Source organism: Entelurus aequoreus, linkage group LG09, assembly GCF_033978785.1.
Source record: "Entelurus aequoreus isolate RoL-2023_Sb linkage group LG09, RoL_Eaeq_v1.1, whole genome shotgun sequence".
NCBI lineage: Eukaryota > Metazoa > Chordata > Actinopteri > Syngnathiformes > Syngnathidae > Entelurus > Entelurus aequoreus.
The window spans coordinates 44,919,985-44,944,271 of record NC_084739.1 but is presented as its reverse complement, the minus strand read 5'-3'; the positions used below and the strand labels follow the sequence as shown (position 1 = coordinate 44,944,271).

Below are 24,287 nucleotides of genomic sequence, written 5' to 3'. Positions count from 1 at the left end.
TTTAGTTTTGCCTTCTTATAATGTACTGCACAGCACTTTGAATTGCCTTGTGTACGACTCGTGCTCTATAAATACATTTACCTTGCCTTAAGGATTTATTTCAACAACATATTTGTTAAGTGTGTAAGCATGAAAAGTATAATTTGGAACAATTATGTTAATAACTAAACAACCAGTAAAATTCAGCTAAACTGCTGTTGACTTCAAGCATTCTTATGGAATATGCATTGACTTTGAATATGTTTTTTATGTATTTAAGTATCTACAGTATAACAATAACAAATAAAGACACGACTGCAGTTAATTAATAGATATAAATCAGAAATTCCATATGAATTAGTTTGAGATTTTAAATTTTCATGAATGAAACATGAAAATACTCTTTAATTTGTATGCATAATAAAGAGTATTTAAACAATTTTACTATTTGAATGTTTGGCTGCGATAACACATAACTAAAATGTTCTTCAATGAGCAAGTCAGGTATTGTATGGCTGGACACGGTGCAAAGACGACATAGTTTGTCCAAGTGGAGTTGCCGTACAGCAGCTTGGGCAAGGTGAACGCGCACCTTTGTGCAAACTGCAGGTCGCCAACAGGGGGCGCAAAGGAACCTTCGCTGAGGTGCTTACCTTATTTCAGAAGAAGAGCTCGTTTCACGTGAAGCTAATACAAAATGTCCAATTTGCAGAGGGAAAATGATGCTACTAAATCGCTTTTCAGAAGACTTGAGGTTTTATTTCCTATCACACAGTAGCTGACTGTTCAAGTAGTCCGTGTCTGTCCCAACCCAGTGCTGTGAATTAGGACCAAGTTATAGTTGAATGTGTGCACTTCAGCACTTTTACTCAGCTGTGTCATTTGGTACTTTGACCTTATGTGGGAGCTGATAAATCAACAGTTTTTGTAATTGTGTTCATATTTCAACACGAAATGGTCGTAAACGCGTTGCAAGACACATAAGGTGTTTTTTGTTTCTTCAGCTTTACCTGATCCTTTAATGCGCTGACTGAAAAGATTAGCGGCAGTTAGTTCCACTCCGTTGCTCCCTATTCCAAATGTCCCGACTTACTGCTTAAAATAACAAATTGTTCCACAGATGATCGAAGATCGTAAATCCACCTGACGCGCACACGCACACACACTGCAAAGGTTACATATTTATTTCTCCTGGAAGTCTGCAGTCACTCCTATCGTGTCCGGAGAGTACAATCAGCACCGAGACAGAGCGGCCATGGTATCCCGGGTGTCGTTCACTCAGCTGCGGTTCGAAGCGGAGCTGGATCGGTACCGGGCCGAATGCCTGTGGGACAGAATCCCACCTGTCATCGAACACATGCAGGCTGCACATATGCACGAAGATGGTGAGTACACTTCACCTCAACTTTTGCTTTCCCTGTCATGTTTTTATACACAGTAGTTTAGTTTAGTTTATCAAGGATCCCCATTAGTCTACACCAGTGGTTCTCAAATGGGGGTACACGTACCCCTGGGGGTACTTGAAGGTATGCCAAGAGGTACGTGAGATTTTTTTAAACGTCTGTCAAAAAGAACTGTGAAAAGTAATGCAACAATGCAATATTCAGTGTTGACAGCTAGATTTTTTGTGGACATGTTCCATAAATATTGATGTTAAAGATTTCTTTTTGTGTGAAGAAATGTTTAGAATTAAGTTCATGAATCCAGATGGATCTCTATTACAATCCCCAAAGAGGTCACTTTAAGTTGATGATTACTTCTATGTGTAGAAATCTTTATTTATAATTGAATCACTTGTTTAGTTTTCAACAAGTTTTTAGTTATTTTTATATATTTTTTTCCAAATAGTTCAAGAAAGACCACAACAAATGAGCAATATTTTGCACTGTTATACAATTTAATAAATCAGAAACTGATGACATAGTGCTGTATTTTACTTCTTTATCTCTTTTTTTCAACCAAAAATGCTTTGCTCTGATTAGGGGGTACTTGAATTAAAAAAATGTTCACAGGGGGTACATCACTGAAAAAAGGTTGAGAACCACTGGTCTACACCACAGTGGAGACTATTCTTCCTGGGGTCCAGGCAAAAAAAATCACATCATCACAAAACAAAAGATTACAATGCAGTACAACATGATCAATAATAAAATGTTGTACTACAAACGGAACAACAACTTAAAACCAAAAAACAATAACTTGGGGTTTACATAATAATGTTCATACCAAAAATAAAAAAGAGCAATACAAAAATAGATGTATATTTTTTGCAAAAATAAAACAAAGAACCAAAGGCCTACTATATACCCATTAGTGAGTGTACCAAAGACAAACAATATTCCAAGTGACCTAAAAGTACCATATTGAATAAAATATGACATAAAGTACATACAAAATCAAGATAATATCAATTTATAAACGAGAACCAGAAACAAGAATGAATTTAAGCAAAAAAAATAAGTAAAAAGTCTGAAAATACATTTAAAAGTCATCTTTGTATTTGCTAAAGCTAGATATATTTGTGCAACTAGTATTTGAACTTTGTACTTTTGGCTAACAGGCTGGTTGGCCCACTAAATAAGTTATGATGACAGGAACAAAAGAATTCACATGATTCTATTTCCTAAAGAAAGATATGTTCAATTGAAATGAAACAAATGCATTTAACTAACATTGAGCTGGTAGCTAAACAAGCTGAGTGTGTGTTTTGGAAAATATGAGCCCTATCTACTGTTTTTGTAAACTGTATACACTATCGGACAGTCGTTTTTAAACACTCTTCAGTACTGTGATATATCGGCGTGGGTGTAATTGGAAGGGTGTACACTGCACATTTTCAAAAGGCCGTTTTTGTCCCCTGCACTTTGTAACTACCCAAAATAATGTTATGCTATTTAATGGAGGCAAGTCAAACACTAGCACCGGGTTGGAAATGGTTGAACACTTGAAGATTCTCCCTTTCAAGGGGAACTGCACTTTTTTGGGGGAATTCTGCCTATAAATCACAATCTCTATGAGTGACAAGAACACATCTTTTTTGTTTTTTAAAGCATTCTAACTCGTAAATAAACGTACATAAAAGTCTATTTATAATGGAGCCAATGGGAGCTATGACGTATTTTGTTCTATTGTGTTTATTCCAAACATAAAACCCAATAAACAACCATCCAAAAAGCACCAACAATACTCCATTTACATGTGACCTGAATATTAACCAATAATTAGCATTATTATACGGTATAGCTAGGTTGGTAGAGCGGCCGTGCCAGCAACTTGAGGGTTGCAGGTTCGATCCCCGCTTCCCAGTGCCACCCACACTGGTTTAAATGTAACTTAGATATTGGGTTTCACAATGTAAAGCGCTTTGAGTCACTTGAGAAAAAGCGCTATATAAATGTAATTCACTTCACTTCACTTTAGCGGCGTATTGATCCGAGCGTGGCAACTTCCTTATGCTGCTTTATTGACATCATCAGCTGGTGAGCTGCTTTCTCGCCTCTGAGCTTGTGAAAGTTTAGTGTATTTTATAAATCATGCCTCTCACATTGATAGTGAAATGATATAGACATAAACTGAGAAGATGGTCAACTTTGACAGCCAATTTAGACCCAGACACACAAAAGGCGCTGTTTTCCACCCAATCCTTGGTGCATCTAAACGGGAATATATCAACATTCTAACAGTCGGCATCCCAGTTAGAGCAGACATTGTACAGTAAGTGTTTTTTGTTGTTGAATATGTTGGTTGGTTTAATTACTTACTTTTGTATATAATATGTTGATGGAGGTGTTTGGATGTTTATTTTTTGCGCTTTATAGGCGTAGCGACTCCCATAGGCTCCATTGTAAGCAGACTTTTGCTCTCATTTACTAGTTAGAATGCAAAAATAATAATAATAATAATGTTTTCTTGTCTTACATAAGGATTGTGAAATATAGGCAAACATAAAATACAAGTGCATTTCCCCTTTAAGACCGTCCACAAGCTTATTGGTTGACTTACTGGTGCTGCCTTTTTGCCAACAGGACTCAGGCTGCAACGCTTAAATTAATTAATTCGATTTGAAAAAGCTTCAGTTTATTTATGCTTATTATGTCATTCAATGAGTGTAACTAAAAAAAACTGAGAAAACCTGGGGCCGTACTTATCAAGCTTCTTAGAATTACTCCTAAGAAGTCTGCTAAGAGTTGACTTAAGAGTAAATAAATTCTTCGCTGAAAGCTGCACTTAAAAGTTAGTTATCAAGCGTCTTACTCACACTTTCAGCGAAGTGTATGACTGAATCTTAAGTGTCACACTCAGATTTGAATTACGACATTACTATGTGCCGTAAACGGAATTTTAGGTGACGTCATTTCTGTGTCCATAGAAATGACCAATCACGGAAGGGAATCCGTTGTCTAAGAATAAAGAAATATCTTGGAAATATTTAAGTGGACAAGGGGAGTGTATATTTTGACAATAAACTACAAAATAATACAAAACAAACTAGTCCCCGCCGGCACTCACGCTACCGCTCCCTCTCTTCTATCGCCCACACACTCACTGACGTCACTCACCTCACGGCCACACACATACGCTACTGTCATAACATTTTCTTTCCAATTCATTAATTAGGCAACTAATTTGAAACTGGTGTGGGTGGCTCTATATATACTAGCCCACTGCAGACACATGCAGAAATCAACAAGGAATCGAAAAGTCTGTGACAAAAATAATATCCGCTCTGTCTAAACGATACCGTTTGATCAGCTGCTCGTCATCAAAAAAAAACAAAAAACATTGTTCCGTTCCCTGAACGTTCGCGCACGTCTCTCTCGCCTCAGTGCCATCCCCTGCTGGCAACTCCTAACCACTTAAGACACCTCTGAAGGTCTCTTAAATATCGTGGAGAGTAGGAGTGATTCTTATACTTAAGAACGTTGATAAAAAGCTTGTATTCTTAAGTTTGAGAGTAGGACTAAATTTCGCAAATTCTCAGGACTTAAGTGTAAAATGGCACTCTAAGAAGCTTGATAAGTACGGCCCCTGGACCGCATGGAACACCCGGAACTTGTAATGAAGGTTATGGCAAGCAGAAAAATCGTTATATAATAAATATGCATTGATGCTATAAAGTGCATCTTATCAGATTACTCGATTATGAAACAAAATAATTTATAGATTACTTGATTACTAAAATAATTGGTAGCTGCAACCATAAACTTGAACATGATTGACAGCATGCGGCAGCTGACCAATCAGCATTCAGATGCGAGTAAGAGCAAGTTGGCCTCCACACAGCAATATGAGTCACAAACAAGACAGACAAATGAAAAATCCAAACAAGAGTAGTGTACTGCTCCACTCAAATATAGTTATAGTGTTGACTAAAACTTTAATGCAAATTGCAGCTCAAGTGTTTGTGATTCCTGGTAGCGTAATGGCTTTTATGATATAATTTGATTTCTTGCCAGGACATACTGTACAAGGTAAACATTACATTAATCTTAATGCAATCTTGAAACACTAAAATAAAGTTATTTATTTTAATTCTGTTAATTTTCAATTAAATTTTTTATTTTGTACAAAAAATAATCTATCATCAATTTGTTTCCAATACATATTATTTCAAAACCTGCATCTACAACTGCACTTTTTTGGGGGGAATTTTGGCTATCATTCACATTACCTATGTTAGAGAAGAAGACATATGTTTTTCTTTGTTTAATGCATTCTAATTCGTAATACACGGCAATTACGAGGTAGCTAATAATGCAGCTAACGGGAGTCATCTATACCGCCCATAAAGCCTCCTATTGAAAACATCCAAAAACTGCTAACAATACTCTATTTACACCTCTTAACCTGAATATTAACCAAGTAGTAGCGCTATTGTTATTATAAGTTTATGCAGCTAGCTTATGCAGGTATTGACATACTAAGCTGGTAAGCTGCTGCTTCGCCTCTGAGTTGGTAAAAGTTAATTCTAGATAATACAAAACCTAAAACCAGTGAAGTTGAATAAAAACAGAATACAATGATTTGCAAATCCTTTTAAACTTATATTCAATTGAATAGACTGCAAAGACAAGATATTTGTTGTTCGAACTGAGAAACTTAATTAAAAAAAAAAAAATCATTAACTTAGAATTTAATGGCAGCAACACATTGCAAAAAAGTTGGCACAGGGGCATTTTTATGATGCCAAAAACCAACCATTCTCATGTGGTATTGGACAGAAAGAAGGACTTTTTTTCTCCTCCATCTGAAAATGCGGACGTTATCAGCACTACTGTCTGATTCCAATCAATGCAAGTCATCACAATCAGGTAATACACCAACTAATATTTTTGTCTTCATGAAAAAAAAAATCTATATGTGTTAAACAAGCTTGTATTATCATAAAACACATTTAACTTGTTAACAAAAATGTCTCCATAAATATAAAATATATATTAGAATGAGGTAGATCCCCTCGACTTGGTCAATTGAAAAGTAGCTCGCCTGCAGAAAAAGTGTGGCCACCCCTGGCCTAGAACAATCCGGATGGTTCTTTTCCTCTTTGTTCTGGAGGACACAACGTCCACAGTGTCCAAAAACAAATTGAAATGTAGACTCGTCACACCACAGAACACTTTTCCACTTTGACATCTTAGATGATCTCGGGCACCGCGAAGCCGTCGCCGTTTCTGGGTGTTGTTGATAAATGGCTTTTGCTTTGCATAGTAGAGATTTAACTTGCACTTACAGACGTAGCGACTAACCGTAGTTACTGACAGTGGTTTTTATGAAGTGTTCCTGAGCCCATGTGTTGATATCCTTTACACACTGATGTCGCTTTTTGATGCAGTACCGCCTGAGGGATTTCTCCAGATTCTCTGAACCTTTTGATGATATTACGGACCGTAGATGATGAAATCCCTAAATTCCTTGCAATAGCTTGTTGAGAAAGGTTGTTCTTAAACTGTTTGACAATTTGCTTACGCATTTGTTCACAAAGTGGTGACCCTCGCTCCATCCTTGCTTGTGAATGACTGAGCATTTCATGGAAGCTGCTTTTATACCCAATCATGGCAGCCACCTGTTCCCAATTAGCCTGTTCACCTGTGGGATGATCCAAATAAGTGTTTGATGAGCATTCCTCAACTTTCTCAGTCTTTTTTGCCACTTGTGCCAGCTTTTTTTAAACATGTTGCTGGCTTTAAATTCCAAATGAGCTAATATTTGCAAAAACTAACAAAGTTTTCCAGTTCGAACGTTAAGTATCTTGTCTTTGCAGTCTATTCAATAGGTTGAAAAGGATTTGCAAATCATTGTATTCTGTTTTTATTTACGATTTACACAACGTGCCAACTTCACTGGTTTTAGGGTTTGTAAATCATGCATCATCTCACTTGCATTGTAGAAGGCTGTGGCTATAAAGGAAGAGAAAGACACGAAAAGACGCTCGTTTGCATCAATTTCTTTTTTTTTAAACTTGCGTTAGAATTATGATCAATTCTTCATCTAAATGGGAAGATATAAACATCCCACCAGTCTGCATCACAGTAAAAGCAGACATTGTACATTAAGTAATTGTTTTATTATGTTTGTCGTTTGTATTTCTAGTTAAGCACTTAGGTATACTGCTACTTTCTGGATCTGCTTATCACTCAGCTTCTAAAACTTGTAGCTCATCCTCCTTATGTTCAGGCTCAAAAATACAAGTTTTTGGATCATCACTTTTCCCAAAGTAGTCTTTGTTAGCTTTCATGAAGTCTGCAATGATTAGTGGTAGTTGTTGTTGAAGGAAATGGCGAACGTTGTGATGCGTCAGTGATATTAATATGCCACCGTATGCTTAATATGACCAAAACATGTAGATATTACATGTTGTTATTCATCTACTAATTTATTATATACCTAAATTATTACAAATTTACGTATATGCTAACAGCATTAATATCCAATGTTGATGGAGGTTTTTGGCTTTATAGGCGGAATAGAGCAAATTTCATTACCTCCCATATTAGCTGACTTTTGTTGCGTTTATTTACGAGTTAGAATGCATTAAAAAATAAAACCGCGTGCTTGTCTCACATAAGGATAGTGAATGACACACACACACACACACACACACACACACACACACACACACACACACACACACACACACACACACACACACACACACACACACACACACACACACACACACGCACACGCACACATTTGAAAAATCCAAATTTTGTCCCTGTATATGGGAACTACTCCTGAGCTTTAATACATTTCCATGGACTGTGTGTAAAATGATTTTCTTTGAACTTCATTTCATTCACATCTTGCCCCCAGATGATTATGGGGCACTGCTATTGGCCGAGGCTCTTCTAGAAGAGTGCCTGCAAGAAAATATGGACCTATTACGGCGATCCACACCATTAATGGACAAGACGCAACCCAAATTATGCCGTGCCAAAAGCTACCTCAACACCATTCTAAGCCGAGGCCGTCTCACGGTCAGTCAAATTGAAATGCTTGGATACTTTTCAACAGCTTTTTTGTTTTCTTTGACATTTTTGAACCTCATAAAAAGTGTGAAACAAACTAAAGAATCACTGGATACACCTCTTCATCTGTATTTGTCGTTATTGATTCCCTCTTCTTCCTCAGCCCAAGTACTTGAATGAAGCTCTGCTGCTGATGGCCAAAGTGCACTATGTGCAGGGTCGCCACCGCGATGCTCAGGGAATGTGTGCAAGGGTGGGATTGGAGGACCTTACACGTGACGAACAGCCCACCTACCACCTGCGCCTGCTGGCTGAGGCCTTCATCATTAAAGGTACTATATGGCTCCCCAACACATTTCACAAACCTTTACATCAAAATTCTGTTTATTTTTATGATCAATAAGTTCATTGTTGAGGTCTCATCCTTGAAACAACAAAGTAGAAAGCAAAAAGGTACAAGATTCTTAGAATATTAACAATTGGTCGTGTTCCTTGGAGCACTTGTCAAGATGAACTAATTCTCGCCGGAACAGAGTAATACATTTATCTAAAGTTAAAGTTAAAGTACCAATGATTGTCACACACCACTAGGTGTGGTGAAATTTGTCCTCTGCATTTGACCCATCCCCTTGTTCACCCCCTGGGAGGTGAGGGGAGCAGTGTGCAGCAGCGGTGCCGCGCCCGGGAATAATTTTTGGTGATTTAACCCCCAATTCCAACCCTTGATGCTGAGTGCCAAGCAGGGAGGTAATGGGTCCCATTTTTATAGTCTTTGGTATGACTCGTACTACATACACACGCATTTGTTTGCTAAGGCACTTAGCATGTGGAGTAAGTCTAATACCTATTGAACCCCCATGATCAAGATGTTGGAGGGTAGGAAAAAACCTTCTCAGCAAAACACTTTGAACAGAACCAAGAGGTAGTTGGTTTTGAATGGAGTCTGGCGAACTCTGAAAAAAACACAACATCAATACTATAGTGACAAGCAAAATGATGGAAGTCTTTATGTTTGTACAGATGTACCTCGGTTTTCATCTGCCACACTTTTTGTATAATTTGGTGTTTGATGTAAATATGCGCCAATATGTTGCCCCAGTTTGCGTGGACTGTCTCGGTTATCGTATGGCCAAACATTGTGTGTAACACTATAATGTATTGTTGTGCAGAATCAAATTGGTCACTTGTTTTCCACCATTGGGTCAAGGAAAGTTGCGTGTGCCAGCACTTAAACAATATACATAACAACAATACATAAAAGATTAAAAAAAGGTAAAAAACACATTTAATTCAAGAGAGAAGCTGTAGCTATGTACGAAGGTGGCGTCCACATTTCCTTACCCTCCCTTCTTTGCTCATTGCCATCTTTGCCAACAAGAGTCTTTAGTAAAAAAAAGTGGTTTGAAATGTTCATTTATCCATTTCATTCAGTTTGTATACTGTATGTATTTGACTTTTTCTGCATGGAAAAACTATAACCATTCTCTCTTTTTATTACATTTCTGGTGTCTGCATCAAATGGATTTACATGCATTTTAATGGGAGTAATTGCTTCGGTTTTTGTGTCATTTGGTCATTTGGTCAAACCACAACCACGTGGTGCAGATCAGCTTCAAAATGTGAGGACTTGGTCATTATCCCATTTCCAACATTTCCTGAAATGTTTGATAAAAATCTGCCCATAACTTTTTGAGCTATCTATAGCTGAATGAAATAAATGGAATTAACCTTCTCATTAGTCATCCACTGTCTTTGTTTCTGCAAAGTCGCATAGAAACATAAGGTAATGTCGGAGAAATTATCCACATAAGACCAAAAATCTAGTCAGTGGTTTCTTATCCCATTTCAAATGTTTCCCAGGTTTTTTATGAAAATCCGCAAATAACTTTTAAAGTTATTTTACTAATCAAAAGACAAACAAACCAACGACAATGATTACATTACCGCCTGGTAGAGGTAACTATAGCGCCTCCGGAATCAGCGGCGCTTCCTAAAGAGTACAAAAATAAACATGCTACTGGTATTAATATTTGCACTGATGAATAAGTATTGTTTTCTATCTTTATGAACCCAATATTTGTCTCATCTAGATGGATTTATGCACTATAAATTGACAGAAACACTGCATACTGGAAGAGTACGAGTGAAGATTCCCATTTTGTATACATTCAACAAGTACAATGATAAAAGGCAGATACATTCTAGTTAATTAAAGGAGAACAAAACTGTTTTGGAATTTTGCAACATTTTTCTTTCTTTTTCTTGTGTGTTCTAAATATTGAAAAAACTGGCACATTAATAATGTAATATTTACAGTATTTATAAGCATGACATAATTTCTTTCCTGGGCACATTGATTTCAGACAGCGCATACCAATTCTGTCAACTACAGCAGTGGTCCCCAACCTTTTTGTAACTGCGGACCGGACAACGCTTGAAAATTTGTCCCACGGACCGGGAGTTGGGGGTTGGGGGTAGGGGGGATGGTATTTTTTTATTTTTTTTGTCATTAAAAAATACAATCATGTGTGCTTACGGACTGTATCCCTGCAGACTGTATTGATCTATATTGATATATAATGTAGGAACCACAAATATTAACAGAAAGAAACAAGCCTTTTGTGCGAATGAGTGTGAATGAGTGTAAATGGGGGAGGGAGGTTTTTTGGGTTGGTGCACTAATTGTAAGTGTATCTTGTGTTTTTTATGTTGATTTAATAAAAAATAAAAATAAAATGTAATTATAAAAAAAAAATAATTCTTATTTCTTGTGCGGCCCGGTACCAATCGATCCACCGACCGGTACCGGGCCGTGGCCCGGTGGTTGGGGACCACTGAACTACAGCATAGAGAGCACGTTCTGTGTTTGCTACCACTAACCATGACAGACTTTGTGAGAGCCTTGCAACGTTATCATGTAGCACTGTTGCTAAACGTTTCATGGACAAAATAAGAACAAAACAAAACAGTGATGTATTATGTCCGCTCACACTTGGATGCCGACTGATGGGATGGTTGTATCTTTGGGCACATGACTTGTGCTCTCATTCAGCTGGTCAAATCAGAATAATCCTCACTCCTCAGTAAAAAATGCCAGGAGCAAATGCGCATTTGCTGAGTCTTCTTAACGATGTTGTCGGGTTTTATGTTGCGTTGCATTTGTTGAAAGCCAAGTTGAGAACAAGTATCCACTACTCCTATTACACAGGTGAGAAGCATGACATCACATTAACTTTTCCAAACTCAAACACAATACAGCTGCAGCAGAAGAAGCTCAAGTAGCTAGCATTACCTCTCGCTAGTGGCCGCAGGAGCAGTGTAAGCAAAGCGATGTGTCACTACACCAGAAAAGTAGTTCCTCTGTGTTAGCTCTTACGATAACAATTTCGCTATAGCTCGGTTAACATGCAGGTAACAGCATGTAAAGGAAACGTTGTTGGCAGTTTTTGTATGTTTTTTCTTGAGCGCTTTATAGGCAGAAAAGATGACTGCGCATTACTTTAATTGTTTGCTGCCCAGTACTGGAAGTTTTTTACTACTTAGGAAGTACAGAAAAGGGCAAGATGTGCATTATTGTCTCACATAAGGATTGTGAATGATGGGAAAAATCCCCAAAAAGCTGCAATTTTTCCCTTAAAGAGCAAATTCTGACATTTCTTCAAAAAGCAAAAATAATATTAAACTATATGTAATAGTACCAGTAATTGTATTCAAGGTAAACGTGTACTGGTTGAAACTTTATACTGACTAATTAAAATTACAGTGTATTTAAAATGATTGCAACCTACTGTTATATTTAATAATAATTGGGCTGAATAACACTTCTCTGCACATCTTGACAGATACTGTAAACTTGAAGGTGAGTTTGGGACTAATGCAAAAATTTTGGCTGCTAAAATCTGATGATTTTTCAGAACGTTGCACCTGCATGTGCACTGGAAGCAATGAACATACTTATTAAGAACATCAGTGTTTCCACACGACAGAGTTCAAATGCGGCTTGAGAATCCCTTGGTGCTTCAGTTCCCCATCTGTTGCGCTTCGTTTACTTTTATTTCATGTCAAATCAGCAGTGCGTACATTAACAACAGTTAGCTACATTTTCAACAAGTTCAAATTTGTAAGTAAAAATAAAAGTGCTTGATTACAAAACACATTCTTAATATTAATACACACAACTTTTTTTAAGGACATCATGATACCTTTCACAAAATACAACATCATTCTTAGAGCCTTGGTTTATCTTGTTATCAGCAATATCATCATAATTTATTTCACCAAATGCTTCCCGATGAGCAGATGTGACTATCTGCTGGATGAAATATAATTATGTAACAAACACTGTCTGATTTCAATTTCAGCCTTTTTTTAGGGCAGCTTCTTGATTAATTTAAGGTGGACAAATATTTAGTAGATGTGTTGCATAAGGAATTTGATCTGCTTGGAATATTTTGGTGGTTATGTCTATTTGCAACATTCTGATTATTAGATTAGGTCTGACCTCTGGCCAGAGACTTCAGACCAACCTCGTCGTCGTTTTGGCTGGAAAGGTACAGACTTACCCGTTTATTCCATCTATTATATTCACAGACACCGAGTTGGTCATCAAATTAGTATCTATAACCTATAACGGGTGTCCAAACCTTTTGACTTGGTGGCCGCATTGGGCTAAATAAATTTGGCCTTTGGCCAAAAACCAAGTGCATGTAAAGTAACAATATATATACACACATATATACAGCCTATACATATATATGTGTACATATATACACATATCATATTAATTTATCATATATATACAGTCGTGGTCAAAAGTTTACATACACTTGTGAAGGACATAATGTCATGGCTGTCTTGAGTTTCCGATAATTTCTACAACTCTTATTTTTTTGTGTTAAAATGATTGGAGCACATACTTGTTGGTCACAAAAAACATTCATGAAGTTTGGTTCTTTTATGAATTTATTATGGATCTACTGAAAATGTGACCAAATCTGCTCGTTCAAAAGTATACATTGAGCAATGTTAATATTTGGTTACATGTCCCTTGGCAAGTTTCACTGCAATAAAGCGCTTTTGGTAGCCATCCGCAAGCTTCTGGTTGAATTTTTGACCACTCCTCTTTACAAAATTGGTGCAGTTCAGCTAAATTTGTTGGTTTTCTGACATGGACTTGTTTCTTCAGCATTGTCCCCACGTTTAAGTCAGGACTTTGGGAAGGCCATTCTAAAACCTTAATTCTAGCCTGATTTAGCCATTCCTTTACCACATTGATTAAAGCAAGCTATAACAGACTTAACAACACATAACTTCAACTACTTCAACTTTAACAACCCCTGACAAAAATGCAATATGAAGTATAACCGATAAAACACTGGGTATTAAGAGTAGGGCTGTGAATCTTTGGTCACCACACGATTTGATTCGATTTTTGGGGGTAACCATTCCATTCAGAATCGATTCTCGAGTCAAAAGGATTCTTGATTCAAAATCAATACTTTTTAATAACATTGGGTGCCAGTTTTATGATTAACTACATTTCTCAATAAAATAAATAGCTGTGATACATTTCAATATTACTTTAAAGAAAACGGTTTTGTTTAATAAAATGTTACCCAAACGTAAAGTCAAATACAAATAAGACAACAAGAGAAGGATCCTACACTTCTCTTTTCTACCGTGTGTTGACTTTATTTGTTGGTTATAGTTCATTTACACATGAGTAGGGAAACTTGTTTGGATTTTGTCATATAAATTGATAATGTGCTCAATTTGCTTTCAAATGAGAATTGTGGTCATTGACCATCGCTTCTGTCTTGGTCCACAAAACGGCGGCAATATTCCCTCACTTCAAACTTCATGGGACCAAATTTAGGCAAAACATGCCAATCTTTTTGGTAAATGTGATGTCTCGCGGGCTGCACTGAAGACCCCGCGATCAATGTTGTAACGTACAATGTCTCCTTTTATCAACACATGTCCAGTGTTTCCAGACAATCGTTTATATCGCCAGAATCACATTTGGAATGCCACAGAAAGATTTGACATCTGTTTTTTTTTTCTTCTTTACATTTGCTGTGTTCACATTAACTCACAATCACATTATAATGAGGCTTCCTGTGTATTTATTCCTTTCAAATCTGTACAGTAAATGGCATCAGAACTCTGCTTTTTAAGGCACCTCATACGCACAAACCACAGCTGAATTTGTCACGCATTATAACCCATATCGATATAGTGACATATAAGACGTACAATGACGTGTACATTATCTTCAATGTCAGGGCACAATTACATGGACTCCAGGAAACATGAATGTTTTATAATCACCTTTGTGTGTTTTTTGCACAAGCATTCACTGCTGTCAGAAATGAAACAAACACGCTTAAACTGCACTTTTTGGGGAATTTTGCCTATCATTCACAGACATGAACATGGATGTATTTGTTTTCTAAGGCATTCTAACTAAACGTAAATAAAAGTCTTCTTATAGTGGAGCCAATGGGAGGTCTTCTAGTCCGCTCATAAAACCCAATAAAAATCAAAAAAGCGCCAACAATACTTCATTTACATTTCATGACTTGAATATTAACCAAGGATTCGTGATATTGTTATCATAAGCGCAAACGCAAACAAGCTATTAATAGCCGCACCGTGATCACTACGGTATGTGCTTATGTTTACATCATCGAGTGGTAAGCTGCTTCCTTTGCTCGTGAAAGTTTATTCTAGGCCATAAATCATGCCTCTCACCTGGATAATAGAAGGACGAGAATGTAATCCGACATGTTGGTACACTTTGACAGCTAATTTAGACCCGTAAATGGTAAAAACGACCTAAAAAGACGCTTGATTCCACCCACCTTTTCTTTGCAAGGATTATGAGTTATTTTTCATCCAAACAGGACTATAGGTGGGTTGCAATCACGTGACCTAGAGGTACATCCAGGCAATTCTGGGTTTCAGGTGATGGTGTAGAGTTTATTTACCTGAATTACTGCAGATTTCGGCATATTTTGAAAGGTTTAGAGGCAAATATATAGGCGATCATGAAAAAATATTTCAAATTGGATGGAGTCGATTGATACACTCTTTAGAAAAACTTTTTTTTAAATAATTTAAACCATTTGTCATCACCAAGACGTTACTGTTTGCTACAACCTCATTTTATTTGACACTTACGGTATTTAAAAAAGAAAAGATTGGAGGCACATCATGTCTTTACACCTAGAGGGGGCCACAAATTAAGCATTAATCCGTGAAAGACAATGTTGGACTTATTCGTGCATCGGTAGATAACCTGTTTAATTAACATTAGAGTGCCGTGCTGCTGTTATCGTGACGCTAGTGAGAAAAAAACATTTTTTTTTTGCAGTTAATTTCCTACTACAAATATTATTCTCATCTACAATTCATGTCTGCAGATGTTTGTATGGTGAAGTTCATATTTTGTCTCATTATTTAGCTACAGTATATATGTCCCTGTTGTTCAGCAATGTTTGCTAGCGATATCAAGATTCAGTATATGCTGTTGAGCCTACGAGAAATGTATTCATCTACTTTATTAATACTATTAAGGATATTTTCTTGATGCTAACAAATATCACCAAAGACGCTATAATGTGGTCATCCATGACCGTGTCGAATAAAACACTTGGTTTTCCTGCACAACAACAGCAACTAACCTTTTAATTTCTGCTATGAAAATCGACAACAAATATACGGTCAATTTGTCCAACAATCACAATATTTATTACTAGGATTTAACATGACCTTAGTTTATTTGCACAAGCAGGTCTTGGTAGTATTATTTAGGCATAGCAACCACAAAAGAACACAAAGTAATGCGATCCCTTGTCCTTTTCTTACGTTTAGTTCTGCTATCAAACACTACTAATATAGTAGAGAATAAACTTGATTGCATCACAGAAAGTTTCTCAAACAAATCAAATGTTCAAAAAAACATTTTACAAAGTGATCACAGCAGACACAAGCATGATTCGATTGTATTCCACAAGATGATGAAAGTGATATTTATAAGAGCCATTTCCTTCGACGCACTTTCGTTTTTTCCCTGACTTTATTACCTTTATGAACCACTTCTTTCAGGACTCTATTAAAGCTCTTCCCTATTTCTCTATTTGAATGATTGGAACACCCAAGAACAGAACAGCAATACAGCATTTTCTGCTCAAACTCTACACTCACTCTCACTTGTTTCATTGCTACGCTCAAGCTGCATGACCATCGTGTGAATTAATCCGCGAAGAAGAAAAACGGATGTGACGTCATATCCAACCCACCTATAACAAGATTCTATCAATCGGCATCCTAAATAACCTATTAAGTGATGTTTTATTATGTTGGCTCTCATTAAGTCTGCAGTGAGTAATAATCAGTGATGTAGTAAAAAAAAAGCAATTGTGATGTTTTTTTTAAAATGAATGTGCCACATATGCTTAAAATGATTAAAATACGTAAATATTAAATGTTATTATAAATGTGCCTGTTACTACATTACATATATACTTCCATCATATAAAACCTTAATGGAGATGTTTGGATGTTTTTAAGGGCTTTTATAAGCATAATAAAGCGACTCCCATAGGCTCCAATGTAAGCAGACTTTTGATCGCACTTATTTAATATTTAGAATGCATTAAAAAAAAATCCATCCTTCGTCATGTCTTTCATAATGATTGTGAACGATAGGCAAAATTCCAAAAAAAGTGCAGTTCCACTAAAGTCAAGTTAAATAAAGTTTTGAAAAACGCAATATAATTTCCTATGACAAAAACAAAAAAGCAGCACGGTGGTACAGGGGTTAGTGCATGTGCCTCACAATAAAAAGGTCCTGGGTTTGATCCCCGGGCTTGGAGTCTTTCTGTATGGAGTTTGTATGTTCTCCCCGTGACTGCGTGGGTTCCCTCCGTGTACTCCGGTTTCCTCCTACCTCCAAAAACATGCACCTGGGGATAGACTGATTGGCAACACTAAATTGGCCCTAGTGTGTGAATGTGAGTTTGAATGTTGTCTGTCTATCTGTGTTGGCCCTGCGAAGAGGTGGCAAATTATCCAGGGTGTACCCGGATAACCGCCCGAATGCAGCTGAGATAGGCTCCAGCAACCCCCGCGACCTCGAAAGGGACAAGCGATAGAAAATGGATGGATGGATGAATGGACAAACAAAAAAGCTCTGTTTTACCCCTCCACACATCGACATTTGAATTGTGTGCCTTAGTCAATTATGTGAATTAGAAGATGACACCATTTACGCCCTCGCCATTCTGACGACCCTGCCCCCCTTGCAACAGAACACGAAAGAAACAATTTACGCCCAAAAATAACAGTATAAAAAAATAAATAAATATATATATATATATATATATATATATATATATATATATATATATATATATATATATATATATATATATATATATATATATATATATATATATATATATATATATATATTAAGATTAAGATGAAAGATTAAAGTACCAATGATTGTCACACACACACTAGATGTGGTGAAATTTGTCCTCTGCATTTGTCCCATCCCCTTGGGGAGCAGTGGGCAGCAGCGGCGCCGCGCCCGGGAATCATTTTGGTGATTTAACCCCCAACTCCAACCTTATGTTGCTGAGTGCCAAGCAGGGAGGTTATGGGTCCCATTTTTATAGTCTTTGGTATGACTAGGGGTGTAACGGTACGTGTATTTGTATTGAACCGTTTCGGTACGGGGGTTCCGGTTCGGTTTGGAGGTGTACCGAACGAGTTTTCACACGAACATATGAAGTAGCTAAAATCTTAACAAGCTGCTCCGCTTTCTGCCTCTGTCTCCTACACAGCACCCAGCATTGTCCACCCACACAACCATCTGATTGGTTACAACCATAGCTGTAACAGCCAATCAGCAGTGCGTATTCAGAGCGGTAACAGCCAATCAGCAGTGCGTATTCAGAGCGCATGTAGTCAGTGCTTCTGCGGTGGGGTTAGCAAATAGGTGTTTAGCAGGTGAGCATCAGGCAGTGGACTCTCCCCAAATTAAAATAAACACCTCCCAGTCAACTACTAGTAACATCACTATGAGCCCGTTGACCTTCTAGAAACAAACTGCAGCTCAGCTCGCTCGCAGTCCTGGCTTGAGGTGAAGGCTAATTAGCTTTTAGCGTAACGTGTGTGTGTGTTCGCTCATTGTGCGGTGTGTGTGTGTTTTGTGATTGATTGATTGAAACTTTTATTAGTAGATTGCACAGTGCAGTACATCATACTTGCCAACATTGAGACCTCCGATTTCGGGAGGTGGAGGTGGGGGGACGTTGTCGGGGGTGGGGTAGGGGCGTGGTTAAGAGGGGAGGAGTATATTTACAGCTAGAATTCACCAAGTAAAGTATTTCATATATCAATCCATCCATCCATTTTCTACCGCTTATTCCCTTCGGGGTCGCGGGGGGCGCTGGAGCCTATCTCATCTACAATCGGGCGGAAGGCGGGGTACACCCTGGACAAGTCGCCACCTCATCGCAGGGCCAACACAGATAGACAGACAACATTCACACTCACATTCACACACTAGGGCCAATTTAGTGTTGCCAATCAACCTATCCCCAGGTGCATGTCTTTGGAGGTGGGAGGAAGCCGGAGTACCTGGAGGGAATCCACACAGTCATGGGGAGGACATGCAAACTCCACACAGAAAGATCCCGAGCCCGGGATTGAACCCAGGACTACTCAGGACCTTTGTATTGTGAGGCAGATGCACTAACCCCTCTTCCACCGTGCTATATATGTATATATATATATATGTATATATATATATATATATATATATATGTATATATATATATATATATATATATATATATATATATATATATATATATATATATATATATATATATATATATATATATATATATATATATATATATATATATATATATATATATATATATATATATGTCTGTGTATATATACATATATATATGTGTGTGTATATATATGTATATATATATATATATATATATATATATATATATATATATATATATATATATATATATATATATATATAAGAAATACTTTACTTTCAGTGAATTTCTAGCTACCGGTATGTATATATATATATATATATATATATATATATATATATATATATATATATATATATATATATATATATATATATATATATATATATATATATATATATATATGTGTATAAATAGTTGAATTTCAGTGTTCATTTATTTACACATATACACACACATAACACTCATCTACTCATTGTTGAGTTAAGGGTTGAATTGTCCATCCTTGTTCTATTCTCTGTCACTATTTTTCTAACCATGCTGAACACCCTCTCTGATGATGCATTGTTGTGTGGCACGCACAAAAGTGCTTTCATCAAATGCACAAGAGTCTGGAATCTTCCATCTCTCCCTAGCATGGCCCATTGTCAATCTTTGCTTCCTGAGGAAGATCTTCACTGCCAAGCACTTGAAAGTCCACTACTTCTTCCCGGAGGCTATCCAGGTCTAATCGCAGCTGCGGCTTGGAACTTACAAGCGTATTTCTTCATCTTACTCGTCGTTGGCGTCGCCACGGCTGTATCTCCCTCGTTCTTCTGCTTCGTCTCCTTGTTGTGTGCGCAGTTGTGCACTGCACTCTCTAAAAGCCGTAGATGTTATTGTCACATATGCATGTACAGTAGATGGCAGTATTGTCCTGTTTAAGAGTGTCACAACATTGCTGTTTACGGCAGACAAACTGCTTTACGGTAGACGAAAACGTGACTGCTGTTGTTGTGTGTTGTTACCGCGCTGGGAGGACGTTAATAAAACTGCCTAACAATAAACCCACATAAAAAACCAAGAACTCGCCTTCGATCATTCTACAGTTATAACGTGATTGGGCAGGCACGCTGTTTGTATTGTGGGAAAGCGGACGTGAAAACAGGCTGTCCTCACTCAGGTCCGCATGGAGCTGGAGGGGGCGTGGCCTCCAGCTCCGCCTGAATTTCAGGAGATTTTCAGGAGAAAATTTGTCCCGGGAGGTTTTCGGGAGTCTCCCGGAAAATCCGGGAGGGTTGGCTAGTATGCAGTACATATTCCGTACAATTGACCACTAAATGGTAACACCGGAATAAGTTTTTCAACTTGTTTAAGTCGGGGTCCACTTAAATTGATACAGATATATACTATCATCATAATACAGTCATCACACAAGATATACATCAGAGTATATACATTGAATTATTTACAATATTTACAATCCGGGGTGTGGAGGGGGGCGGTTATGTTTGGTTGATATCAACACTTCAGTCATCAACAATTGCATCGTCAGAGAAATGGACATTGGAACAGTGTAGGACTGACTTGGTCGGATATGTACAGCAAGTAGTGGACATAGAGATAGAGATCAGAGAGCATAAGAATACAAATTAGTATCTACATTTGATTATTTACATTTGATTATTTACAATACGGGGAGGTAGGATGTGAAAATAAGTGTTAGTTTACGGTTGAAGTTGCCTGGAGGTGTTCTTTTAGTGCAGTTTTGAAGGAGGATTGAGATGCCCTTTCTTTTACACCTGTTGGGAGTGCATTCCATATTGATGTGGCATAGAAGGTGAATGAGTTAAGACCTTTGTTAGATCGGAATCTGGGTTTAACGTGGTTAGTGGAGCTCCCCCTGGTGTTGTGGTTATGGTTAAGGAAGTAGTTTGACATGTACTTCGGTATCAGGGATGTGTAGCGGATTTTATAGACTAGGCTCAGTGCAAGTTTTTTTACTCTGTCCTCCACCCTGAGCCAGCCCACTTTGGAGAAGTTGGTAGGAGTGAGGTGTGATCTGGGGTGGAGGTCTAGAAGTAACCTGACTAGCTTGTACTGGGATGTTTGGAGTCTAGATTTGAGGGTTTTGGAGGTGCTAGAGTACCAGGAGGTGCAAGCGTAATTGAAAAAGGGTTGAACGAGAGTTCCCGCTAGAATCTTCATGGTGCTTTTGTTGACCAGAGAGGAGATTCTATAGAGAAATATCGTTCGTTGGTTGACCTTTTTGATTACCTTGGTTGCCGTTTTATCACAGGAAAGATTAGCCTCTAGAATGGAACTTAGGTAGGTGACCTCATCTTTCCTGGTGATAACAATGTCATCCACTTTTATAGTGAAGTCACTGATTTTCTTAAGGTTGATGTGGGACCCAAATAGGATGGATTCCGTTTTACCCAAGTGTATGGATAGCTAGTTGTCAGCGAGCCAGGTGCAAGTTCTACAGAGTTCAGCACTGAGGATTTTCTCCACCTGTGACTTGTCCTTGCCGGATACCAGCAGGGCAGAGTCATCCGCAAACAAGAACAATTCACAGTCGCATGCTGATGACATATCGTTTATGTACAGTAAAGGCCCTAATATACTGCCTCGGGGGACTCCACAGCTTACTGAGGGGGGGGCGGTGCCATTCACCTCTACCACCTGTTTCCTCCCCTCCAAGTAAGATTGCATCCAGCTCGATGAGGTTTTATCAAATCTGATTGCTCTGAACTTATCCAACAGTATAGCGTGGTTAACGGTGTCAAAGGCCTTCTGAAGGTCCAGCATGACCATGCCGCAGTATTTGCCCGCGTCCACCTCATGTTTGATGTGGTCGGTCGGATAGAGAAGGCATGTGTCAGTGGAGTGGTTAGTTCTGAAGCCGGATTGGAATTTGTACATGAGTTTATTAGTGGCAAGGTGACTATCGACCTGTTCATAAACTATTTTTTCCATTACTTTCGAAATGGAACTGAGAATAGAAACACGTCGGTAGTTGCCAGGTTCCAATTTGCTTCCTTTTTTAAAGAGGGGAGTTACTCTTGCTATCTTGAAATGTTTTGGTACTTGGCCTTGTGTAATTGAGAGGTTTATTATGTGTGTGATGATTGGGGCAATGGTGGTGGCAGAGTCCCTGAGGAATTTGGAGGGGATATTGTCAAGGCCGGTGGCCTTGTTTGGGTGGAGCACGCTCAGTTTTTTAAGCACCTTGTCAGCTGAGACCATTTCTAATTTGAAATTGTTGTTGGATACTCCTAACTTTCTGTAGAAGGCTTTAATGTGTTCTACACCAAAGCGACCAGAGTGGTGGGACAGCTTGTTGACTAGAGTTGTGGCTATGCTGGTTAAAAAGGTGTTAAGTCTGCTTACTACCTCCATTTTGTCTGTAATGAGGGAGTCACCCTCCTTGATGTTGTTGGTGAGTCTGGTTTTAAGTTTTTGGCTGCAGCCAGGAAGCTGGTTGTTGAGTATTTTCCAGAGCTCACGTGGCTTATTTGTGTTTTCCTCTATTTTGTCGTTAATGTAATTTTTTTTAGGGAATTAGTCAGGTTGGTTGTCTTATTTCTTAATTTATTGCATTGCTTTTTGAGTGTTGAAAGGAGTGATTTGTGGTTGTTATTGGGTTGTTTATCTACTTCGGTTTTACACTTTTGGTATTCGGAGTATTTTCTGTCTCTGTCTTTTATGGCAGCTAATAGGTCCGGATTCATCCATGGTTCAGAGCGGGCTTTAATCCTGACTGTTCTCACGGGAGCCATATCATTTAGTATCGCTAGGAACGTTGTTTTGAAGCGATCCCAAGCATCACCGACCAGGTTGCTCGTGAGCACGGGGGACCAGTCCCACTCACCTAATTTTAGGTTGAAATTATCACTAGAGTATTTCTTAAGGGATCTGGATTGAGCTGTTATGTTTTCGCGGGCTTTGGTGAGGGGCGGAGTTAGAGAGGGGAGGGGGGCCAGGTGGGGGGGGGGGGGGGTTGTTTTCGCGGGCTTTGGTGGGGCTGAGAACAAAGGGTTATGGTTAGGGTTAGGGTTTTATCTTCTCACACTGCTTTTAATCCATCTGAGTGTCTGTTTTTATATGAGGAAACGCTGGACAGTTTTGTCCTGGTTGATGCTGAGATGCTTGACAGGGTTTTTTCTATAATAAAACCCACCACATGTATTTTGGATTAAATTCCAACCAAATTTTTTTTTAAATATTTTATGGTTATTTGAGAGAGGAGATTTTAAACATCTTAAATAGTTTGCTTCAAACGGGGGTCTTTCTTGCTGCTTTTAAAAAACCGGCGGTGAGACCCTGCTAAAGAAGAGCCATTTGGATGCTGACGATTTTAATAATTACAGACCTGTATCAAATTTACGATTTTTAAGTAACATTTTAGAAAAACTTGGTTTTAAACAACTGTTTGATTTTTTTAAATTAATGCAATAGTTTAGAGAAGTTTCAGTCTGGTTTAGGGTGAACCACAGTACAGAGACAGCCCTTTTAAAGATTGTGATTGATCTCAGGTTGAGTGCTGACTCTCAAAAACTGTCAGTCTTGGTTCTACTAGATCTCAGTGCTGCCTTTGATACAGTAGATCACCTCTAGACTGAAACACCTGGTGGGCCTCTCTGGTACTGTTCACAAATGGTTCAATTCTTATCCCTCAGACAGAAAATTCTTGGTAAGTATTGATACATGCTCCTCAAAGACCCATGAAATCACATGTGGTGTGCCTCAAGGATAAATTTTAGATGCTATTCTTTTTAATATTTACATCATTCCATGTTGCAGTGTCATCAGGAGACATGGAATTAATTTCCACAGTTATGCTGACAACACACAGTTGGATATTACCATGCCTCCTGATGACACAAGACCAATTTATACTCTTTTATATGCATTTCAGATATTATTTCCTGGATGGCAGATAACTTTTTACAGTTTAACCAGGACTAGACTGAAGTTTTAGTCATTGGCCCTTTTCCCCGAGAGAGATACACATATCAAAACTACAATCATTGTCTTTAAC

General features: G+C 38.0%; 1 protein-coding gene across 4 annotated transcripts in view; it reads left to right on the top strand.

Annotated features, from left to right (window-relative positions):
• Positions 1–508: 508 nt before the first annotated feature.
• Positions 509–24,287, top strand: part of ttc7a (tetratricopeptide repeat domain 7A) — a 131,534-nt gene continuing 107,755 nt past the window's right edge. For 3 of the 4 annotated variants that reach the window (XM_062058813.1, XM_062058812.1, XM_062058815.1), the window contains exons 1-4: positions 629–733; positions 1,178–1,364; positions 8,293–8,456; positions 8,611–8,779. In XM_062058813.1, coding sequence (XP_061914797.1) covers positions 677–733; positions 1,178–1,364; positions 8,293–8,456; positions 8,611–8,779 — 577 coding nt within the window. In that variant the 5' untranslated portion in view covers positions 629–676. The other variant, XM_062058814.1, reaches the window with a different exon arrangement.